We start from the raw sequence: 25349 nt of genomic DNA on the forward strand, positions 1-25349 counted from the left end.
ATTTTGCAACAGTTTATATTTCAAAAATAAGTAAATCTTCAGGTATTTTTGCATTTCTTACAATGTGATTCAACATAATCATATTAATTGATTGATTGTTAATGTCTTTATTATATTGTCTAAAAGTGGAATTCCATTTTTCCTTCAGACATGCAACCTTATAGGAAAATCTCTGCCAACAAATATAAATTTTCCTTATTAGTTATAACTTCATCAAGCTTATACATATGAACTTTGTTGTATTAAGGTATATAGGACCAAAATTTTACTGTTACTTATCTAATGTTAGAAAAAAAGGAAGATAACTCCAATTTAAAAAATCACTTGAACAATGACATCATTGATATTTTTAGAAAAAAAATTTGTAAAGGGGCATAACTCTAGAACAGTAAAAGTTACGCCACCAAAATTCAAACTTGATCTGTGTATTGCGGTAATAAGCATTGTGTATAAGTTTCATAACATTTGGTTGAGGCAAACTTAAGTTAGAAAACGGAAACTAATTTTGGGACGTACGTACGTACGGACAGACGGACAAGGGTAAAACTTAATGCCCCCTCCGCATCGGCGGGGGCATAAAAATCTAATAATAACATTACCACCAATATTTGTATAGAACATTTATTATTTTTCAAAGGTGTATATGTAGACATTGTCATATAAATTTGTATCTATCTTTTTTACTAATGTACATGTATAAGTTTTGTAAACTTTTGTTGAGACAGGTTAAGGTAACGAAAGATATTCATTTTCCATCAGTTTTAGTTATAAAAAAATATTATTAATCAGACAAATAGACATGTTGAAGGGTGTATGGTGACCTATAGTTGTTAGCTTCTAAGTCATTTGGTCACTGGTAGAGAGTTGTCTCATTAGCAATCATTACACATCTTCTCATTTTATGTAAAACAAACTTTACTGGTGATATTTTACAACTGCAGTTGTTGCGCTCTTTGTAAAAGGTAAACATTTAAAGAAAAAAGAAGATGCAATGGCTTAATGATATTAAAAATAGAAGAAAAGGAAGAGAATTATATGGTTTAATAAATGGAGAAAGTGTCCATGGGACACAGATGATGTCCCCACTTGCATATAACCTTATAAAGGGACATAACTCAAGAACGGTAAAATGACTCAACCCAAATTTGAACTTGATGTGAGTTTTGTGGTAATAAGCATTGTTTATAAGTTTCACAACATTTGATTGAGGCAAACTTAAGTTCATGAACGGAAACGAAAAATTCCGTAATTTTTCCATTTGTAAGGGCATAACTCTAGAACAATAAAAGTGATGCCACCCAAATTCAAACTTGATCTGTGTTTTATGGTAATAAGCATTGTGCATAAGTTTCATAACATTTATTTGAGGAAAACTAAAGTTAGAGAACAGAAACCAATTTTGGACAGATGGACGGATAAGGGTAACGCTTAATGCCCCTCTGCTGCGGCAGGGGCATAAAAAACCATTTTGTTTTTTTGCATGCAGATAGCTTTTTCTTAACATCGCTCTGCTATTCCCAATCAATATTGAACTTTTGAAAAAATGAGTTGGAATGCCTAGTACAGTAGACTCCGGCAAATCGGATACCCAAAATGTCAGCTAAAAATATCCGATTACCCGATATATTCAATTAGACGATGAATGTATATTCATTGAATATTCTGCAATAAGGAGTAGATATAATCTTGAGATGTTACTAACCCTGACAATTGCTAAATATGTGAAAGGGCTGGAGGATTGATGGAGTGTTTTTTATCAGTTACATCACCACGATGTTTGTGTAAAAAATTATCAGCTGATTATGTAATGATTAAATTTTTTTGCAGTTTTTAAATCCTTTATTTATTAAAATAAATCGAATATCCTGAAATATTTATGTGAATTATTATCTACCATCCATAGTTTGTCTTTATTTGTTTTGTAAGCAAATTAATATCCATTATTTACATTATCACACAGGTAAACTAATTTGGATATAAATAGATCTAAGCATGTCTGTGTAGAATCTCCAAACTAAAATCGTATTTGTTATAATTTTATTTCTTTAAATAATCAAATTTAAATTTATGAAAATAATCATGATTGATAAAATATTATTGCATAAAGTTTACGTTTTCTGAAGACTATTTATATTTAGGTCATAGTTCTAGAGGCTTCCTCACAAATTTGTAAACATCCAAAATGGCGTCCATGACATGTGGTTACTTTTGCACATGTGAAAAAAATATATCTGACAAAAGTCAGATTTCTCTTGTCAAAAGGGATTTATATTTATATTGCAATAAATTATTCAGAAGGAGGTACATTCAGTTCAGATTATATTTCTGATTCTGTGAACATTTAGAGTTTAATCAAAATTCTCCAAACAGAAACGTCAACTGAGTCTTGCATATTTTATAAATAAATTCAAACCATTTGAAGTAAAAGGGCATCTAATTCACAAGACAAAGGAATACAATGATTAAAGACAACAATTTATTAAGAAATAGTTCCTTTTATTTAGTAAAAACAAAATCTTATTGTCTGCAAGATTGTAAATTTGTAACTTCCGGGTCCATTTCCTGTCAGAAAAACATTGAAAATATCCGATTGTTCATGGTTTTGAACAAAATGACCTGAATATTCTTATCCGATTTGCCGATATATTCTTATATCCGATATTCGATTACACGATAAAATTAACATTAAACATATAGGGAAGGGTTTGGTGTTTTGAAATAATATTACAATAGCCGATATATTCGTTTAGCCGATATCCGATTAGGTGGAGTCTACTGTATATGTTCCATTTGAATTAATGATAAAATGAAGTGTATGTTATGTAATAATCCTTTGTAAATCTTACCAGTAAGATGTTTCTGGTGCCCTGTATTCAAGTCTTCAACAATTAACACGCAACCAGTTGTGTAAACAAACAGTCCTGAATTTGCCATAAAAAACAAAAATGTTAATCTATTTGATCTAAACTTTATACAATGTACTAAAGAACTTGTGATTTCTGATAAGTAGCACTTATTGTAAGTCTGCTCAGCTTCAAAACATTTTGTGCAATTAAAAACTTAAAATTAGTTTTGGTGAAATACTCTTCCTTAATGTAGGTAAATACATACTGTGAACATTTACAAAATATGTGTACTCATTTTTTTTCAAAGCTTTTTTTAATAATTTGAACTTCAGTATGGAAATGTAGATATAATATGAAGTATTGAATTATGTTCAGAAAACTGAACTTTACTATACTTTTACCTGTGTCTGCCTGCCATATAAGACTATTTTTGGCGTTTCCATTGTAGCCTATAATAGATTTCAAATGTACACCTGCTTGATTTGGTGGTGCTATGTAACGTCTCTGAAAAACAAGCAAAAGAAAACTGGAATTAAAAATCTTATAAAAAATTAAAGTTACCATAAAAACATTAAAAACATAGCCTTATATATTTCTGTTTTTTTTTTCAGTTTTTTTTTAATCTTTCATACAATAACAAAATAAAATTTCTGTAGGATTTCTTTTTTTAAGGAGTTAAATAACATCAACTGGAAGTGAACCTGAAATGATAACATTCAGTATACTGAAAAGAAGATTGGAATCATTAACAAATAATACTTTGTAATTTATATTTTTCATTCTTTGCGTTGATTTTTTTACTAATCTACAAAATAATATTCAAATATTCAAATATCAGATGATTGCTTCCATCAGAAATTACCTGAGCTAACCCATAAAATCTTTCCCTTTGTTGGAAATGTTTTTTACATGTTGGTTTGTGACTGTCAGAGTTTCTGTCCTTCTTGGGTGTTCTCCCCCTTGATGGAGCTCTTTTCTTTTTTACAGGAGTTCTTTTCTTATGTTGTTGTACTTTTGATCTGCTGCCAAGTCCAGTCATTGGTCCTGAATCAACCTGGAAATTGAAAAAAAGCCATAACTGATTTCTTCAGAATTCTGTTGAATTGACAATGTAAGCACACAATGAAGTCAAAGAGGTTTTTTTTTTAATTCCAAAAGGAACACTTTATATAATTGTATGAATCTTTTATAACTGAATCATATATAACGCTTTCCACATTTTTCATTATATAATTGAATGGCTTCCAAATTTATTACACAAAAAGTAATAGCATTCAAGTTTCATTTACTTTTTACAGGGACTAATACATCTATAACCCACCTCCTTGATAACATTTGTTAAAATCTGCTGTACATTAATACTTGTTTATAAATATTACAGCAATCGTTTTGCATTTCTTATACATTTTACAAGATAGAAGTATCTCCTTTAAAAAAACAAAAACACTGTGCAGTAAGAATATACACCATACACATGCACTATATTGTCAGTCCTTGGAAAAAACATTGCAAATGTGTCTATTTTCAAAACAAATTCCAAACCTTAGTTATATCTTTTGAAAGGGATTACTCAAAACATATGTATATGATAAAAGAAAACAACTTTTATAAATATGTTTTCTCCCTAAACCAGTGATAAAACTTTACCACTAAGTAATTCATAGCTTTTAGAGTGGGGTTAAGGAGCAGAAAATCAATGCTGTCAGACTTTTTTTTATAAAGATTGGTATATTGTTAAACTGAAAATTGAGAGAAAAAAATATGCATTATCTTAATCTTTTCTCTTTTTTTTGTATGCTACAATGAAATTTTTTAAACACATTTACAGAATGCATGTGCAGTAAAAACAAAACTATTCTCAAAATTCGTTTCAAATCCTGTGACATCTACTTTTAATTGTTCATTGATCTTTAATAAAATGACCCAGTGATAATCTGTGAAAACATAAACATCAGACAATGTTTACCTACATATAAGTTAATATGTATCTGTAAAAAAAAAAGTTTGAATTAGACTGAATTTTTCTCTTAAAATACTCCATAATTTCTTTTTCATAAAAGAGTAAACTATTATTCGCATTTTCAGCTATATAAAACTTTCATATTAACATATAAATGATTAGTCTAGAAAATTTAATTTCATTTACAGTATTCTTTAGCCTGCTCTACGTTATGGAAATGCACTCTAGCTAAGATTGTTAGAAAATATTCATAGTTCACAATTTTCATGGTTTATGATGTAAGGGGGTAAGTGCATAGAAGATTACAAAATAATTGTTCTGTAATTATGCAGTTTAAGTCTCTAAATGCTGTTTTAAGTTTTGTACAACTTTTTTTATCAAACATGGTAATATGGCAGAGGTCAAATATTTTTCTATGTTATTTAACACAATGTTATCAACCTACCGAGTCTGTGTCACTAATAGCATCATATCTCTCTCTTAATTCAGGACCAGCCAAAACTACTTCTTCTTTGTCAGAAAATTCTGTTTCTGAAAAATAAAAACAAAATTCCTAGAAGATTTTTGACAATCAAAGCCTTATATATTTGTAACAAAATCTAGCAATATGTAAGAAATTTATTGTTTCAAAACTTCCATAGTTAAACAAAAAGTTAAGTAAGTCAAAACTTTTGCATTGAAGTCACACAATGCAGTAGGTACAACAAATTTCCAGCATTCTGTTCTCAAGATGGGAATTTCTGTTTCCTTTCTCCTGCTTTTGATACTCTCAAAAACTTTTTATTTATTTAGCATCCTTCGGTTTAGGCTAACCTATGAAAGCTGTTCCAGAAATGTGTCTTGTACACTAAAACCTTTATTTCACATTTGAACAACTGATTTATCCACAAAAAAAAGTTGTGGCCAAATAGATAATAACATTTGAAAATATTACACTGAAAAGCAAAATTTATTTTCAGTCTTTAATAATTTTGTTGTTTTATTTCATTCAGAAAGATTTTCATTCACCCATTTAAAGGCCTTTTTTTTAATTTAAACAATAATATTGCCTTATAAGCTGAGCTGTCAGTTATTTACTGAACAATCTGTCTGTTTGTTAAGAAAATTATTTGAACAAGGATGCCTTCTTGGATACTAAAAGTTGCACTCTTTAAATACAGCTGATTCACAAACCACGCCTCTTTTGGGGTGATATTTAATTTTCATAGATATTTTGTTTTGTTTACCTACTGGTTCCCAGATATGATCAATGTTTCATATCATAGAGACACAACTTGGGAATCTAACCAGTATTAATAGTTGGATAGCGGTCAAATTGACTTCCCAGGAAGACTCAAAGTTAAACGATTGGTAGTACAGAATTTTAGTATAAGTTTAAACTCTTAGAAGTTTGAGGCATATAAAGGATGAAAATATGCCGCACAACCCTATGTTTTGAACTTTGCAAAATATAGAGGTGCATGTGAAATATCTTTTCCAGGATATACTTGTTTACAATACTTCACAGTAAAGATGGCACAGTTTTAGCCATAAAAGGAGTGCCTATGGAAAATTTCATTGTCTATATTTACAGATGTGCAACCTATAGACATAGTTATATTTCAATTATATTATATGTCTTTTGGTATTCATTTTTTTCATTCATCACCTGACCAACCTTATGGAAGATATCATTTTTGCAAGAACCTGTCAGTAAGCTGTCTGGTCTACTAGGTCAATTTGACCCACATGAAACTTTAAAAATTAAAGCACAGTTTTTTTATACAAACCAGTAGAAGGTTTATGTATGGAACTCAGATCATCTATCCTACTAAATGAAGCTGTCTTTGATTGTCTGGATGGTGAATAATGAGCTCTGCGGTCCCCAGGAGACTTCATGATTGGTTTAGGTGGTGTTCTTGGAAGATCTTGGCGGTATGAAACATTTATAATATCATCAATTGTTTCTGAAAAAAATATTTACACCTTCGTATTAAGAATTATCCATCAGTAAAATAAAAGAAAAGATATTGAAGAACTATAGGCTGCAATGAGCAATAATTACTCACTTTTTTTATTATATATTATGATATGCTTCTGATAACATCTTAAAACACTGGTCTTGTAATTACAGGGAGAATAAATTGAATAAACTATTGATAAAGAGATGTCTCGCCTCTTCTATAGTATAACACAAATGTTGAAATTAAAATAACAACAATTTTTCAAAACATGTAAACTATAGAAAACTTTCAAATTCAATCAACCATGACTGAGGGTAGAGGGCCAAATATCACCACTAGAAATGAAATAGGCTAATGATATTACAACAGCATACCAAATATCATTGAATTACCATTAGTTGTTAAATATTTCCCTTAAACTGATTGAATCGCAAACTTTAACAAATAAACTACGAAAAAATTCCAGTCAATAGACTAAACAATATAGCAGATTTGTTTAAACAACTTTACCATGCTAAGTTCAAAATGTCTCAATAATTTCATAGATTATGATACAAAAAAAAAACTGTCAGCTGCAAATTAAAAGGTGGAACAAAAAGTTATGATTATTGTAGACTTGTTAGGGATAAACAGCAAAATTTACTTAAGTTGGTTTATAGTGAAAGATGCCCTTGTTATTAATCTACCACATGTTTCAAAATTATAATATTGTGGTCTTTTCTCAAAACAAAAAAGTTTCTCAAATTTAAAAAAAAATCTCAATTTTTCCACATGATGAAAACTTCCTGTTTGCAGATCTGCCTTTTAATTCCTACAATAATACAAACCTGTTCTATCCATGAAGGGAAATGATGTTTCTCTGATTTCTCTTCCCCTGTAAATAAAAATCAAAATATCAAAAATAATAAACTATACTATTTCTGTGACACATTTTTTGGACAATAACAAACAAGAGTGCACACGCTGAAATGTCTCGCCTTCTTTACTAATCATTGATATTATGTTGATAGTCCTAAATATAAAGCTTTATTACAACTGTCACATAAACTTAACATTAACCAAGTAAACTAAACATTGACCAATGAACCATGAAAATGAGGTCAAGGTCAGATGAACCATGCTAGGCAGGCATGTACAGCTAACAATTCTTCCATACAACAAATATAGTTGACCTATTGCTTATAGTTTAAGAAAAACAGACCAAAACACAAAACTTAACACTGAGCAATGAACCTTGAAAATGAGGTCAAGGTCAAATAAAACCTGCGTGACTGCCAAATAGATCATAAAATATTTCCATACACCAAATATAGTTGAACTATTGCATATAGTATTAGAAAAAAAGACCAAAACTCAAAAAACTTAACTTTGACCACTGAACCATGAAAATGAGGTCATGGTCAGATGACACCTGCCCGCTAGACATGTACACCTTACAATCATTCCATAACCAAATATAGTAGACCTATGGCATACAGTATAAGAAAAACAGACCAAAACACAAAAACTTAACTATAACCACTGAACCATGAAAATGAGGTCAAGGTCAGATGACACCTGCCAGTTGGACATGTACACCTTACAGTCCTTCCATACACCGAATATACAAGACCTATTGCTTATAGTATCTGAGATATGGACTTGACCACCAAAACTTAACCTTGTTCACTGATCCATAAAATGAGGTCGAGGTCAAGTGAAAACTGTCTGACGGGCATGAGGACCTTGCAAGGTACGCACATACAATATAGTTGAACTATTGCATATAGTATTAGAAAAAAAGACCAAAACTCAAAAACTTAACTTTGACCACTGAACCAAAAATATGAGGTCATGGTCAGATGACACCTGCCCGCTAGACATGTACACCTTACAATCATTCCATACACCAAATAAAGTAGACCTATGGCATACAGTATAAGAAAAACAGACCAAAACACAAAAACTTAACTATAACCACTGAACCATGAAAATGAGGTCAAGGTCAGATGACACCTGCCAGTTGGACATGTACACCTTACAGTCCTTCCATACACCGAATATACAAGACCTATTGCTTATAGTATCTGAGATATGGACTTGACCACCAAAACTTAACCTTGTTCACTGATCCATAAAATGAGGTCGAGGTCAAGTGAAAACTGTCTGACGGGCATGAGGACCTTGCAAGGTACGCACATACCAAATATAGTTGAACTATTGCATATAGTATTAGAAAAAAAGACCAAAATTCAAAAACTTAACTTTGACCACTGAACCATGAAAATGAGGTCAAGGTCAGATGACACCTGCCCGCTAGACATGTACACCTTACAATCATTCCATACACCAAATAAAGTAGACCTATGGCATACAGTATAAGAAAAACAGACCAAAACACAAAAACTTAACTATAACCACTGAACCATGAAAATGAGGTCAAGGTCAGATGACACCTGCCAGTTGGACATGTACACCTTACAGTCCTTCCATACATCGAATATACAAGACCTATTGCTTATAGTATCTGAGATATGGACTTGACCACCAAAACTTAACCTTGTTCACTGATCCATGAAATGAGGTTGAGGTCAAGTGAAAACTGTCTGACGGGCATGAGGACCTTGCAAGGTACGCACATACCAAATATAGTTATCCTATTACTTATAATAAGAGAGAATCTAACATTACAAAAAATCTGAACTTTTTTTTCAAGTAGTCACTGAACCATGAAAATGAGGTCAAGGACATTGGACATGTGACTGACAGAAACTTCGTAACATGAAGCATCCATATACAAAGTATGAAGCATCCAGACCTTCCACCTTCTAAAATATAAAGCTTTTAAGAAGTTAGCTAACGCCGCCGCCGCCGCCGTAGCCGCCGCCGGATCACTATCCCTATGTCGAGCTTTCTGCGACAAAAGTCGCAGGCTCGACAAAAATTATTCACTTTCATAAAAATATTCTCGTTTTAATTTTTTCTAAGTAAAAGAACATTTTAAGGGTGGTTCTGAATTATTTTACGCTTCTACTGATTAATACAGACTGAATTTAAGAATTTTTAAATAAGGTGTTAATGGGATTTATAGAAAAAACTCTTACTAATTGGACAAATCTAAGATAAACTCCTGATTTCTGATGTAGATTGTTTAATCTATCAAGAAGAAAATCTCACAAAAAATTCATAAGGGGTTCCGCGGAACCCTGTGTCTCACCTGTGATTGCTGCTGTCAGTGTAAAAGTGAAATATTGACTTAAAAAGTGAGTCCATTTATCCATTTATCAGAAAAATACGGAAAAATGAAAATAAATATTTTCAAAATTTTGCTCTGGATACTGTATTTTGGTAATAAACAAGTTTCTGTCCAAATTTCATAAAATTCCATGTAGGTTTGACAAAGTTATTGATGTCTTAAAAAACTTTAACCACAGACTGAACCTATATGTTTACGATGCCGAGGTCGGATCTAGGATTGTTATGTCTCACTTTCACAAAATAAATTTTGCAGGCTCCACAAAAACAGAATATTACAGATTTTTTATTTTTCGTGGGTACCAATTTTCGTGGAATGAGGAAACGGTGTAATTTTGTGGATATATGATTTCATGGATTTACCAAATTCTGCATATAAGCCTATAAAAAATTTATACTTCGTTAATAAACATTTAAATTTCGTGGTTCATCTTTACCCGCAAAATCGACAAAAATCAGTATTTAACAAATAAAAATGAATCTACAGTAACATTTATTTTAGTGTAAGCTCTTGAATAATATCACTTTTGGACCTTAATGATAAAAATAACCAACTTCAGTTCATGAGCTAATATTAAAAATTGTTAAATCACACTGAGTAATTATGTAAATTTAGATTTTAAGTAGATTCAAAGTACGAATGTTTCTTGAAAGGAAACATGACTGTAAATTCAGAAATTATTGCGAGGTTTTTATTAATGCAAATAATGCGACTACTTGAGTATCGCAATAATAAAAATTGCATTCTTCAAAAATCCCAATAATAAAAGCATGCAATAATTTCTGAATTTACAGTATCCAAAAAGTACTTTTACAAAAAGCTATATAACTAGGGGATGTTTTTACTGTCTGTATTAAACTTACTCAGTAGGTGAAGATGGTCGGACAGCTAAGAAATCCCACATATATACAGCTTCTCCAACACTTAAAAGATTTTTACAATCTGGTGTAAACACTATCTTGCTTACATTTTCAGAGTGACCAATGAAAACCTGTAAAATAGTAACCACTTTTAATATACAGTCATATCATATCTTTAACAAAGTTGTTTATAAAGTTAAGAAGACCATATACATTTATATACTGTAAATCAACTAATTTCTATTTAGCAACTTTTTCGAGTAGAATATTACTTGAATATAAAAATAGTCACAAACATGTTAAACTGGATCTACTTTTATATGAATATGAATACACAAATAAATATAGAGAATTGCAAAAAACTTAATAGCCACAAAATTGTCTAGAAAGGGTTAACTTGAAATAAGTATCCATGGAAATAAGTTAAGTTTACAGTGTTGACATCTAGATGTTTGGCTTTTTTAATTTTTTTAATCTATTTTTTATTATTTCATATGTTGTTGGTTTTATCCCATATGTCCTTTTATTCATATTCCCATCATTATCAATTTGTATGCAAATAGTACCTGAAAATTGATATCCAATTTCATGTTGTAATCCCAAATTTTGATTGTCTTATCTCCCCCTGTTGCTAGGTAACGACCATTGTCTGTCACAGTCAAGGTTGAACAACCAGACCTATGAATGTTGTTTACCTACAAAAATATATAATAAACTTGACAAAAATAAACATAAGTAATTCACAATTACAGACCTTGCCTCATTTTCAGAATTCTTTTTTAAACCTAATAGTATCATTAAAACTCTCATAGAAGTCAAATGAAAGTTCAATACAAACAGGGCTAAAAGATTGGTACTTATAACTGCAATTAATGAGTTTTATTATACTTCATGTCAAAATGACAGATTTTGATTGGTTTATACGAAGGTGATAGTTTACTCTATCCCATGGCTCAACGGGAGACAATTTTTTTAATGTCACCCTCTCGTGCTGACCAATCAAAAATCATTCATATAAAGTACAATGAATTGAATTGATCTCAATAATTTGAAAGACAAAGCTTGAGTTCTACGCTTTGGCCTCATACCTTTTTCATAGACTGTAAAAAGAAATTATATCTTTCTTCACTTTTGTTGTTTCTTATAACTGTAACATTGTTATGCACATGACCTCATATTAAAGTTGTATTGTTACCCCTTGAAGAAACAAGGTTGCCTTGGTTGACAATGTTATCTCGGAGTAATAATCTGCTCTATCACCCTCTCAGCTATGTGTTATTTTTATATAATGGCTGACCTCAAAATACCTTGTTGCATGGCTTTAGGATACAATATATTGGAGAAATAAACTGTATTGTAAAATAAAGCCAAAGTCAGTGAAGCATGTGTTGTGCTATCCTCTAATAAATTTCTATGCTGAAACCTTTTAAATACAAAATGGTGAAAAAGCATTAAGTGTCATAGACCTTGTAAAAAAATTGAGAAAAAAAGCATTGAATCGCCGTAATTTGTAATTATAATCCAAATAAGAATGCAGTCTAACAAATTGAATCAAACTGTAAAAATATGGGACCTACACACTTTTCTAATGAAATATTATGTAACTACATACCTCAGCAAGAATTCTGCCTGTTCTAGCATCAAACTTGAGTAATTTATTATTCGCTGTAGTTACCAGTAAATGGCCTAAACTTTGTGGAGCAAAGTAAACCCTCATTGCAGAATCAAGTACTGCCTTCCCACTATCTGAACTGTTAATGTTAGATATATCAATCCTCAAAACCTTCAAAAATACATACATTAACTATTAAGGGCTATTCCTTTAAAAATCATGTGCATGAGAGTATGAAGGGACTTTGTGTAAGAAAAGAAAAGTCCTCGAAACATTGTACTTGTCATTTGCACCTAAACTATATGACTTTATAAGTCTGCTTCTGGTTTCAAACTTTCACATCAGACATTTTCAAGCTTTTGTTTGGTCCGAAATTGAATAAAATTTTGTAAAAACAATATTTTCAGGTGACACATTTAAGCGTTTTGTATATTATTGAAGAAATCACAAAATCTCTGTTGCCACGGGAGAAAAGTAGTCCATTGTGACCTTTGAAAATCATCATTGACCTTAAGAATAACAAATGCAAATCTCGCAATTTCTGATAGGATAGTCCAACCAATTAACTTGAACTGGATAGAAGAGGGAATCAAGGACCCCTGTCCACCCCTTCAAAGAACCATCTTACTGTTACATTATTCTTACCTCATCCAGACTTTTACTGTCAACTACACTGACGATGAACTCAGATGGACCAATAAATGCCATTCTTCTTCCATCAGGACTAACAGATAAAGCCTGTGGTCCTCGTCTCTCTCCTCTGGCTACAGTGTTTGCAAGAAGACGTAACAGAGGAAAGTTATCAGAAGTGGCATCATAAAGAGCAAGAGATCCTAGAGAGCAAGCACTGAATAGGAAATCTCCTGTAGGGGCAAAGGATAAACCAATAACTTTACCTCTATGTTGTCTGAAAACGAAAAAAAATTAATGAATTAATAATAGATTTCACCTTTTGTGGATTCATTTATTTTTTGTGGATACCAATTTTACATCTTTTTGTAGATAATTGATTTTGTGGTTTTTAAAAGTATACATTTATGCCAATAGAAAATTTGTACTTGGTTGAATATTTAAATTCAAGGTTTACCCATACCAACAACAAATTGGTATCCATCAAATAACACCATGCCATTCTTTCAGTGAAAGGGCAATAAAATAATCTATGAATTACAGTAACTTATTATAAATAACTTTAAAGTATAAAAATTATTTATAATCCCCATAAAATATTTGTGTTATGCTGTAAATATTTATATTTTTCATAATAAGTCTGGTGTAAATTCAATTTTATACTGTAAAATTATTTTTATTTGTTTTTTACCAAGCTTCATGGATTCATAGTTTATCAAAATCATGTGGTTCAAACCTAAATGAAACACGAATATCTTATTGGTTTGTAATGTACAAATACTGTCATATGGAATGGGGCCATTTATAGCTTACTATATGTTGAAGGCTGTACAGTGTTTACATCCTTATCCTTTGGTTTCTAATTCATATTTGTCCAGTTGGTAATCATACCACATTTCCTTAGTCTAAGACCTTGGATAATTAAATGCACCAATTTATGATCAAATCCACACACAAAAGCAACCCACCAGAATGTTATATTTCAAATGCTATCTGGGTAAACAACTTTGACAGTTGTAAACAATGACTTATAGGAAAGACAACTTGTCTTCCAATCAAACACTGAAAAAGAGAAAATAACTCTTTACTTACTTGTATTCTGCCATCATACTAGTGGTCTGTACATTGAAAACTCTGACAATACCATTCTCAAAACCACATGCAAATATTTGTCTTGATGGGTGATAAGATATTGCACAGGGGCACTCTGAAGGAGCACTAAAATCGTATAACTGAAAAAAAAATAAATTCCTTTGACTTAAGTGAGAAAAAAAAATGACTGACAAACATCTTTCGAGAATGTCAGATATAAATTAAATGCAAAGGATCTTGTAATACAAAACAGATCTATGGCAAGATATTTCATTTTTCATATGAACTAATAAATCAAAATGGCAAAAAGAATGTCAGTATGTCATAATATTTTCCATGCCAAAATAAACCAGAAAAAGTCTGGTCATACAGATAAATGGATGGGCGTATGACATTTGTGCCGATTTTAAAAAGTTTCGATCTTTCATTTGCGCCGATTTGATTCTTTCATTTGCGCCGATTAAGCACAGGTAAATTACAGGTGAATGTTATTTTTTAGTTATCAATTTAAAAACATCTTCCGTTAGCCAGTTGTACATATGTTATAAATTGTCAATTATAACATGTATATAACTGTTGTCCCCTGCAAATAGATTGTTGTCGTTTTCATCTGGCACATAAACTGGTGGAGGAAAATCCAGTCTGTTGGTTTAAGTATACATTTTTAAACAGAGTATAAAGACAAACCAAATGACACTGGTAAATGGCTATCTCAATTTTTGGGCTATCATTCCTTCCCCGCAGATGAAATCGAGAACTGCTTCACATTTGACATTAGGTCTGAAGCTCCTTCTGATGACAGATGTCATGCATTCTTAGACTACGTATTATTAAAGTATTTATATATGCTTAACTTCACATTATTCACCTTATTTCTGGGTAGCTACACCCGTTGAAAATTGTAAAAGGACGAATAACAGTCTTAAATCGTTTCATTCGCATAAATTGACTTCTATTGCTTGAAATCCTTATTTCACCTCCCCGTGGTGAGCAGGGGACAACAGCTATACACAGTGTACATGTTTATAATTGTCAACAGAAGAGATTTATAATGATAAATATGAAATAAGAAATAACATTCACCTGTAATCTACCTGTATACAATCGGCGCAAATGAAATGCAAATCGGCGCAAATGCAAAATGCCGAAATGGATTACAATTTAAGATTATAAAGATCAGAAACTATACAAAATACACCATGCAAAGAAATCTGTCAGACAAATCATAAAGGTACTTTGATATCAAACAGGTGTAAAGAATTTAAATTTAACTTTTAGTACATGGTGCATGACAACAGTGAATACCAACAAACACAACATTGAAGGGTTTTTGTTATTCAAACACATGCTGTGAATTCATTTATTATTGTAGGTAACAATTTTCTCCGATTAAAGAAAAATTGTATTTTAGTTGATTCTTGATTTCATGGTTTTGCCTAAGTTTGCATACATTCTATCAGAAATTTAGATTCCATTGAATTTTTAAATTCATGGTTCATCTATACCAACAAAATCCATGGTTCATCTATACCAACAAAATCCATAAAAATTGGTACCCAACAAAATAATGAATTCAGAGTACCATTGAGTCAGCATTGACAAGCTGTAATTTTCAATTTACTACATTAAACATTCTTCAAATAATTTCGATGAATACATAAGCCTAAAAGAAACATATTTCTTAATTCATAATCCCGGCCAGAATACACTTATTGCAGTTCATCTAGGCCAGATAGAAGGTTTTCTGATATTGTTGCCACATCATTTTTTGTACAGACTATAACCAACCTGTTGTAATGTTTCAGAGTCCCAGACCCTAATAGTATGGTCCTCGGATACTGTCGCTAGGTGTTTTCTATATGGGTCTACAGCTACTCCTGTGATACGTCCTGTATGAGATCTCATCATGGTTGTATAACTACGGGTTGTTACATCCAACATTCCTAAGTTTCCCTATAACAGAGCAAGATAGAACTTTTTATTGAGAAATTCAGGATTTCATCTTTGGATGGAAATCATCCATTCATTATTATTGTCATAACTCTATGTTATGATTTTCTTAAATCATTCAAGACATTGCTAATTTGAAATCTATAAGGAAGGAAGTACCCTGACCTATTTTAAAGTGAAAAAATTCGAAAGGGTTCCGCAGAACCCAGTGTCTCGCCTACTTTTGCTCAACAAAAATGGGGAAAAAATTATTAAAAATTTTCCTCTAGATACTATCTTTTGATTGTAAGAAGTTCTATTCAAGTTTGGTAAAAATCAAAGGTTTATGAATCTAATAAATGTTTTAAAAACTTTAACGGCAGACTGTACGTAATGTAAGTCCATTTATAAGTAATATACAGAAAAACAGGAAATAAATTTTTACAAAATTTCCTTCTAGATACTAGCTATTGATCATAAACAAGCTTCTGTCCAAGTTTGGTACAAATCCAGGATAGTCTTAGAAAGTTATTAAAATTTTGAAAGCTTTAACATGTTTAACCACAGAGTGAATGTAATGTTAACAGGCAGAAAAACTAAGTCCATTTATAAGTAAAATACAGATAAACAGGATTTTTTTTTAACAAAATTTACTTTTGAATACTATCTTATGATCACAAACAAGCTTCTGTCCATGTGTGGTACAAATCCAGGATAGTTTAAGAAAGTTATTAAAATTTGAAAAACTTTAACCACAGAGTGAATGTTATGTTAACTGGCAGAAAAACTAAGTCCATATATGAGTAAAATACGGATAAACAGGATTTTTTTTTTTCAAAATTTTCTTCTGGATACTATCTTATGATTATAAACAAGCTTCTGTCCAAGTTTGGTACAAATCTAGGATAGTTTAAGAAAGTAATTAAAATTTGAAAAACTTTAACCACAGAGTGAATGTAATGTTATTGCGAACCCAATGAAAGTTTTCCACAGTGCCATCTCTATCTTGACCAGGTATTTAAACTTTTGCAAGTTCACCTGTCCTATTGAATAAATACAATAGCTATAGTTCTCTGTGGAGTTTATTCTCTGGGACCTTTAAATTTCTTCTAAGAGAAATCAATCATTCATTGATTAAATTACCTGAGTAAAAAAATTATCCTATATGTAGACAAAAATACTTTTTTTATATTCATTAATTGCGTGTGATGATGTATTTATTCAATATTAATAATATATTTTCATTCAGTTTAATATAAACATTGATTCAATCATAAAAAGTTGATTTCTAACAAAAGTTTTATCAATGTTCCTATTGAAATTTAATTTTTTTTTGTTTAGTTATAGAATACATTTAAGAAGATCTTAATTTGAAACATCATTATTTTCAAGTTCTTATTCATGTCAAACAAATTTTTTTTTAAAAGGAACAATGTTGAAAGTTTTGTCAGAAATCAACTTTTTATGATTGAATCAATGTTTATATTAAACTGAATGAAAATATATTATTAATATTGAATAAATACATCATCACACGCAATTAATGAATATAAAAAAAGTATTTTTGTCTACATATAAGATAATTTTTTTACTCAGGTAATTTAATCAATGAATGATAGATTTCTCTTAGAAGAAATTTAAGGGTCCCAGAGAATAAACTCCACAGAGAACAATAGCTATTGTATTTATTCAATAGAACAGGTGAACTTGCAAAAGTTTAAATACCTGGTCAAGATAGAGATGGCACTGTGGAAAACTTTCATTGGGTTCGCAATAACTGGCAGAAAAACTAAGTCCATTTATGAGTAAAATACGGATAAACAGGATTTTCTTTTTACAAAATTTACTTCTGGATACTATCTTATGATCATAAACAAGCTTCTGTCCAAGTTTGGTTGAAATGCAGGATAGTTTAAGAAAGTTAAAATTTCAAAAACTTTAACCACAGAGTGAATATTTGTGGACCCTGCCGACGACGACGCGGACGGAATGTAGGATCGCTATGTCTCGCTTTTGCGACAAAAGTCGCAGGCTCGACAAAAAGCAAGGTCTTTCATAATAAGAAGATTAAGTGCTTTGTGGTTTTCCTAGGAACTGCAATGATTTGCTTTAAATGGCATAATACAGTATGAAATTGATTTAATAATGTTATACCCCATATCTCATATATGAAAATCTACAAATTTTAGAGCACTTCAATTTTCATCTTTATTTTTTTATATCAGTGTCAAACCAATTAATGTTATAACACCATCATAAATAGTATTTTCTTATATAAATAATTTTAGTTTTGTAAAAAGCTGTATGTTTATAGATGGATGAAGACATCAATGCCATTGATAACGACCACAACAAAATATTACCACAACATGACAGCAAAAATGTGCTGACATATACATACTAATTAAAAAATTTTAACTTTATTCTTAAATTCATATGAAAATCTCAAATATACAGATTAAATGTAAATTAATTTTACTTACTGTACAAGTACCAGCCAATATATGAAGTCCATCTGATGAAAAATCTACTGATGTGACAGGGCCTTCATGTTCTAAAATGTAAAATGAAAATTAATAAATCTTTTTAAAAAAGAAAAATTGAAATCAACAACCAATATTTAATGATTTTAAAAGTAAAAGTTTGAGGAGTTAGTGTTTCTAAACATCTATGATTCCTAGTGTGTTTAAAATATTTTGTAAATCTGTTCATTGTAACAAAGAAATCAAGTGTAATTATAAAAATACTCCTTCATAATCAACTAGAATTAATAGTAACCAACCTGCTTCCAAGTATACATGTGCAAAGTCTAATGGCCACAATCTGAGATACCCGTCGTCTGATCCCGTAACACAGAAAGTCTCATTAACAGACATACAGTTTAGTCCAATACCAGGACCTGGAACAAAATATTGAATCTATTTAAGTTTAGTTTCATATTTAATCTATGACAATTTTTTTAATTTTTAAAAAATCCTCTCCATAGCAACATATACTTTGTTTTATTGATTTTTTTAAAGTCTGAATTGCTACTTCTTTTAAGTCATATTCAAGGTAACATATAAAATCTTTATGGAGTTTGATGTTCTGTTACAAAAGAAAAGATTTTAACAGTGAAATGATAATTTTTGTTTTTATAATGGTAAGTTTTTATTTTTTTTTTATTTTTGCAAATATGTAGCGTTTATTTCGAACTTGGACAAAATAAATATTTAACACACCACAAAACTTTTTGAACCTCAGCTATTATCTGACCTGATCTAAACGTCTGCTTGTCTTTATCTTTAGATTTACTGGAGTTTGGCAGAAGTCTCCTGACATGACGTATAGCAACCTTCTGTAATTCTATTTCAAATATATGTCCAGATCTACTGCAGGCATACCTGTACATAAAAGGGAGGAAAGATTTTTGAAAATCAAAGCAAAATAGGAAAACTTTCAAGCTATGACTTTTATATTCGTATTTTATCAGATAAACAAGAATGTGTCCATAGTACACGGATGCCCACTCGCACTATCATTTTCTATGTTCAGTGGACCGTGAAATTGGGGTCAAAACTCTAGTTTGACATTAAAACTAGAAAGATCATATCATAGGGAACATGTGTACTAAGTTTCAAGTTGATTGGACTTCAACTTCATCAAAAACTACCTTGACCAAAAACTTTAACCTGAAGCGGGACAGTATCATTTTCTATGTTCAGTGAACCGTGAAATTGGGGTCAAAACTCTAATTTGGCATTAAAATTAGAAAGATCATATCATAGGGAACATGTGTACTAAGTTTCAAGTTGATTGGACTTCAACTTCATAAAAAACTACCTTGACCAAATACTTTAACCTGAAGTGGGACAGACGGACGATCTGACGAACGAACGAACAAACGAACGCACAGACAGAAAAACATAATGCCCCTAGGTGGGGCATGAAAAAGAAGTTTTTTAGAGCTTAAAATTAAAGTTTTGTATATGGAGCTATAGAATAAAACGGTTTATTTCTATCTCACATTAAAAAGTTACTTGTTCAAATAAAACTGTCATAAATATTTCTTATAGTTTTCAACAGTGCCAATCCAAAAATGTACCATCAAATAGAATTTCTCTTTATAAATAATAATATAGGCATGTCCAGAAGTTTCAAAGGACACATTGTTAATTCTTTGCAATACATACACAAGTCTGTCTGATGGATCTTTGTCGGCATGGTAACCAGCTTCAAATGCTACATCTGTAAACTCCATAGAGTGATGTTCTCCTAGATTAACTGGAGCTGACCTTAACTGACCTTCCTTGACTCTCCACAGACGAATATTGTCCCTTCCACATGATACCATTCTGCATAAAAAAAAAATGTGTTTCATATTTAAAACCTATTTAAGCTATATACAAGTTATGAATGCATGTAAAACTCTTACAAATATTAAAGAAGTCTCCAGACTTTCATATAAAAGACATACAATAAATATCATTCAACTTTGATTTTTGACTCATTTTATGATAGCTGTGTGCAAATCATTCACCTAGATAAAAGATAGTTCTAAAACAATAATAAAAAAATATAAATAACTACAACAAAGAAGAACATCAACCTTTACCTATTTTCAGGGAGGCCCTTTTGACTAAAAATAATAAATTGATATTGACAAAACATTCCATATATATAGAATACATATATTTTTTTAAGAACATGTACTTACAATGAAAATAAAACTGAAGTAATGAAATACCTTGCTCCTTTATACATAGGGGTTTTATCATAAATATTTGATACTGTAAACTCAGAAATTAATGCAAGGTCTTTATTAATGCGAATAATGCGAATGTTTGTCCATTCCTCAAAAATCACAATAATAAATGCATGCAATAATTTCTGAATTTACAGTATTCATATAAGGCTTATTCCAATCTAATTTGACATTTAGAGAAGTCATTAAATGTCAGACATTTTCTTTGAAACCCAGCAAGCCCAAAAAAATCTGGGCCTTTATATCAATTTAATAAGCTTTTCAGGTAAACCGCAGACTGATCTTAATATCAAACATTGCAATGACTGAATCACTTTCAAAAATGAAATAACAGTCAGCATTTGAATAGTATCCATCAATCAAATGTTTATTATAATAATATTTTCTAGTTTTATACCTAGTATCATCAAATGCTGAAACTCTCAGTCTAACAATATCTACATCTGTGTGGGCTTTAGCTGTTACAGTTATTTCTCTATTCTTCATTACTTTAGAGGTGTTCCAAATCACAACCATCTGAAAAAATAAATAAAATAACACTTTTGAAAATTGTATCACAATTTACATTCCTTTCAATTTCTAAGGTAACACATTTTTACCCGGAAGGACTTAATTCTCATGCAAAGTAAAAACAAATCATGAATACTTCAGAACATATAAAATACTTTTTGGTTGATAAAAGTGCCCAAAACATAATGTATAGGTTGGTATTTTAACTCTGTAAAATAGCATATTTTTTATTATCAATTGTTTCATTAAAAAGAGCAAAATGATTTCAGAACTTTTAACCAATTAGAATGGACATTTTATTGTTATTTACATGTTTACTGGAACATTTTATAATTGTTTGAATTTAATAAAAGAACCTTTGTGAGCACATTCACATACCCCATGCCCTCACATTATCACTGGGCAAACAAAATCTCACCAGATTCCTAAGTTCAAAGACTCATTACTCCTACAAAAGTCAAATGATAATTTTTCTTGTGGATATGCACTTCTACCTATTGTGTCTCCATTTACTACAAAGTTTCATGAAATTCTGGTGTATGGTTTCAGAGAAGTTCTGCTGAAAAACTGTTGCATGCAGTAGTATATTTGGGTAAAAATTCTAAGTTGAAAAGGGCATAAATCCTAGAAAAAACATTTAATCATGATTGTCTGTTGATATGCACATCTACATACTATGTCCTAATTATCTACAAAGTTTCATGAAATTTTGTTTCAGAGTTGTGATGACAAACTGTTGCAGTTGTATATTTAGGTCAAAATACTAAGTTCAAAAGGGCATAACTCCTAGAAAAAAAAATTGATTAATAATTTCCTTATTATGTACAAAGTTTCAACAAATTCTGTTATGAATCATAATTTCCTGTGGCAATGCACATCTACATATTTTTTACAAAGTTTCATGAAATTCTTTTGTGTGGTTTCAAAGGAGTTGTGATGACAAGAACAGGACAGACTGACGGGTCAAAAACATTATACCCTACGCAACTTTGTTGCATGAGGTTGGTATATTAAAGAAAATCAATACCAGTATGCCTGTGAAATGAGATTAGGCAAGTCTTTCATCCTGGACTATACCTCTTGATGCAAGTGCCTCAGGATACATGACTTCTAACTTAAAAACCATTTTTTTACAGACTCCTCTCACTGCAATAAATGTATAGCTCTATTTCACAAGTTAGAAATTTTTTCCCTTTTTTAAATATGTATATAAACTTACATTTTTTCCTTGGCTGTCTTTGCCTACTCCACATAGCATGTTACCTTTGTGGGCAAAACTGATAAAAAAAAAAGATAAAATTGAGAATGGAAATGGGGAATGTGTCAAAGAGACAACAACCCGACCAAAGAGCAGAAAACAGCCGATGTACTTTCAAACAAATATTTATACTGTCTGTACTGATAGTTTTAACTAATTTTTTTTGACAGATTGATATAAGCACTAATTTCTGTGTATTTGTATTGTACAAGATGCATTTTCAAAATAATGTTTACACTAACTATATTTGAAGAACACTTGTTACATCCTTATATTCTTTTGACAAAGTTGTTAATACTGGGAATACTTTAAAATCTCTATTCTTTTAACAGGATGTTTTTATTGTTGATTTAATTTCAAGTTTTTTTTTTGCTCATTATTGCATGTGAAAGTTAACACTGTTTTTTTTATATCTTAATTTGGTGATTTTAAATCATGAAACCTACCTAAGACAGTGTAAAGAATGAACATGTGTTTTACACATTGCTAGACAATCTCCTGTATTGAATTTCCATACTCTAACAACACTCAGGTTCCCTGTCTGTCCTGAAGCCAACATTGTACTGTTCCCAGTCATACTTATACAAGACACCTAGAAATACAACACTCAATTTTTTTATATCCGCAAAGATTGAAATTCATGTAAATTTGGAATATTTTACATATGAAATTATTGACAGCAAAGCGACTAATTTATCTCATTTTTTAAAGAAAATAGCAATTTATTAAGAGAGAAACCAATATGTTAATGGCTAGAGTTGCTGACCAGTTAAAAATGTCTTAAAAATAAATAATTTGGTAAATCATATGCATATAAAGCATTAATTGTAAGCAGATTTACAAATTTGATTGAATTATTCCATGAAGAAATTCCTACCTTGTCTGTGTGTCCTATAAAGAACCTTTGGTGTCCATTACTGACTTTCATAGCTACAACTACTGCATGGCACGGATATACTACAGCTGATCCATCTACGGACCACAAAGCCTAAAGATGGAATGAATAAAGAACTTATCGGTTACAAAAATAAGTAAGTACATTCTGTTTTACAGATTGTGAGGTCGAATCCCGCTTATGGCAGGTGAGCTTGACTCAAATCTTAATTGACTAGGATTGTCAGTTTTCCAACAATAAAAGCTGACCGCCACGAAATAGCACAATAGTGCTGAAAGGGGAGTTAAACACCAATCAATCAATCATATTACATAAGTTTGTCATTTTCCACTTTTTTTTTCTGGTTAGTATTTTTCTTGGATGTAATTTGAGACAAATTATAAATAAACTGTTGACACAGAGATATGTCTTGCCTATCAGCATAAAATTCAGCAAAGACAATTTGATGGACAGCAACATTGCTTATTAATTTAGTCACTGGACCATGATCTAGTGGGCAGGGCAAGAAAATGGTTGACAAACTGAGATGTACAGACAGTATTTAACTTTATAGAAAATATTGTTGTCTATTGTAAGAAGTTCCTATTAAACTTACTTAAGCAGAAGACCTAACACTGAAAACTGCTAATTAATTCAAAGTCACTGGACCATGTCCTAGGGGCTGGGCCTCAAAATAGTCGTCAAACTGATATGAACTGATAGTAATGCAACTTCATACTAAATATCATTGATCTATTACAAGTAGATCCTATCAAACTAACTTTTAAAGCTTACTGTTTTACTTATTAAAATTGAACACCTTTGTATTAACTGAATCATGATTGGTGAACTGTACCTGTTCTGAAATTGTATATGACAAATTCAACAGGCAAGCATTAGTATTACAAATTATGTATTACTGAGATTTCATTACTATCATGACATATTCTTTTACAATTATAGGATAACTAATCTAAAAACTCAGATATTGAAAATATTCAACAAGTGACCAAATAATATATTAATTGATAAATGCGTAAGTTAGTTATCAGTGTTGTTCGGTTTTTATTGCACTTGAAAATCACATTATCTCACTGCAATCAATGTAATAGTTATCATAATCAGTGATAGTAACAAATAATGCTCTTACATCTTTAAATGTAGCACCACCAAATCCAACAATTCTTCTTAGTTTCAGGATGGGATCTGGTTCCAACGCCTACAAAAAAATAATAAATTCTTAAATATACTGATACTCATCTGATTGCTTTATATGTGTATTTTCCATTTATTTCTTCGGTGAAAACCAGTTTACAAATATACCCTTAGAGTCAAATCTTTTCATGTTTTCAAAATATGTATTCTTCAACTTGAAATCAATTTAATCAGACTGGAGACCTCTATATAAAAAATTACTATCGGTCAGTGCTTTAAGTAACTCAGTTGCTATCAAGCTATCAGAATAGCTCATTAATGACAAATAATTGTTCAATTTAAGTTTACAGCAACAAGCAAATGTTTATTTAAAAACACAGATTTTACACAAGGTTCTTTTAATTTCAAACGTACAAGAAAATTTTACAAAAAAAATTAAATGAAATGTATTTTTATTTTTTCCAACATGTAAAGAAGTAATTCATTAACACATTAATAAATTTACCGTATAATTTGTTTTCCTTGCAGCAGGAACATGTGCTGTTCCTCTTATTTTTTCTACATTTACAGACTGAAATAAAAATAATAACCATAGGTCAAATCAAAATTCATGAGTGTTTCACTTATTGATGATGGCCTATGGATAGAAGTAATGTACTTTTCAGCATTTAAGGATGTACTTAGGTGAAATTAAAAAAATC

The 25349-nt window shown here is 30.7% G+C and overlaps 1 protein-coding gene across 1 annotated transcript in view; it reads right to left on the bottom strand.

Annotated features, from left to right (window-relative positions):
* The window catches only part of LOC127710080 (WD repeat-containing protein 90-like), a 48187-nt gene that overhangs the window by 13613 nt on the left and 9225 nt on the right, over positions 1 to 25349 (bottom strand). The window contains exons 9-30 of the mRNA XM_052215824.1: positions 25154 to 25219; positions 24644 to 24712; positions 23497 to 23607; positions 23066 to 23211; positions 22581 to 22638; positions 21249 to 21367; positions 20280 to 20441; positions 19363 to 19490; positions 18890 to 19006; positions 18591 to 18661; positions 15967 to 16131; positions 14179 to 14318; positions 13102 to 13363; positions 12457 to 12627; positions 11411 to 11539; positions 10848 to 10975; positions 7577 to 7623; positions 6576 to 6752; positions 5252 to 5337; positions 3709 to 3900; positions 3248 to 3350; positions 2847 to 2921 (exon numbers count right to left, since the gene is read on the bottom strand). Coding sequence (XP_052071784.1) covers positions 2847 to 2921; positions 3248 to 3350; positions 3709 to 3900; positions 5252 to 5337; positions 6576 to 6752; positions 7577 to 7623; positions 10848 to 10975; positions 11411 to 11539; positions 12457 to 12627; positions 13102 to 13363; positions 14179 to 14318; positions 15967 to 16131; positions 18591 to 18661; positions 18890 to 19006; positions 19363 to 19490; positions 20280 to 20441; positions 21249 to 21367; positions 22581 to 22638; positions 23066 to 23211; positions 23497 to 23607; positions 24644 to 24712; positions 25154 to 25219 — 2722 coding nt within the window. The remainder of the gene's footprint in view (positions 1 to 2846; positions 2922 to 3247; positions 3351 to 3708; positions 3901 to 5251; positions 5338 to 6575; positions 6753 to 7576; positions 7624 to 10847; positions 10976 to 11410; positions 11540 to 12456; positions 12628 to 13101; positions 13364 to 14178; positions 14319 to 15966; positions 16132 to 18590; positions 18662 to 18889; positions 19007 to 19362; positions 19491 to 20279; positions 20442 to 21248; positions 21368 to 22580; positions 22639 to 23065; positions 23212 to 23496; positions 23608 to 24643; positions 24713 to 25153; positions 25220 to 25349) is intronic.

This window comes from Mytilus californianus, unplaced genomic scaffold, assembly GCF_021869535.1.
Source record: "Mytilus californianus isolate M0D057914Y unplaced genomic scaffold, xbMytCali1.0.p SCAF_7, whole genome shotgun sequence".
Classification (NCBI taxonomy): Eukaryota; Metazoa; Mollusca; class Bivalvia; order Mytilida; family Mytilidae; genus Mytilus; species Mytilus californianus.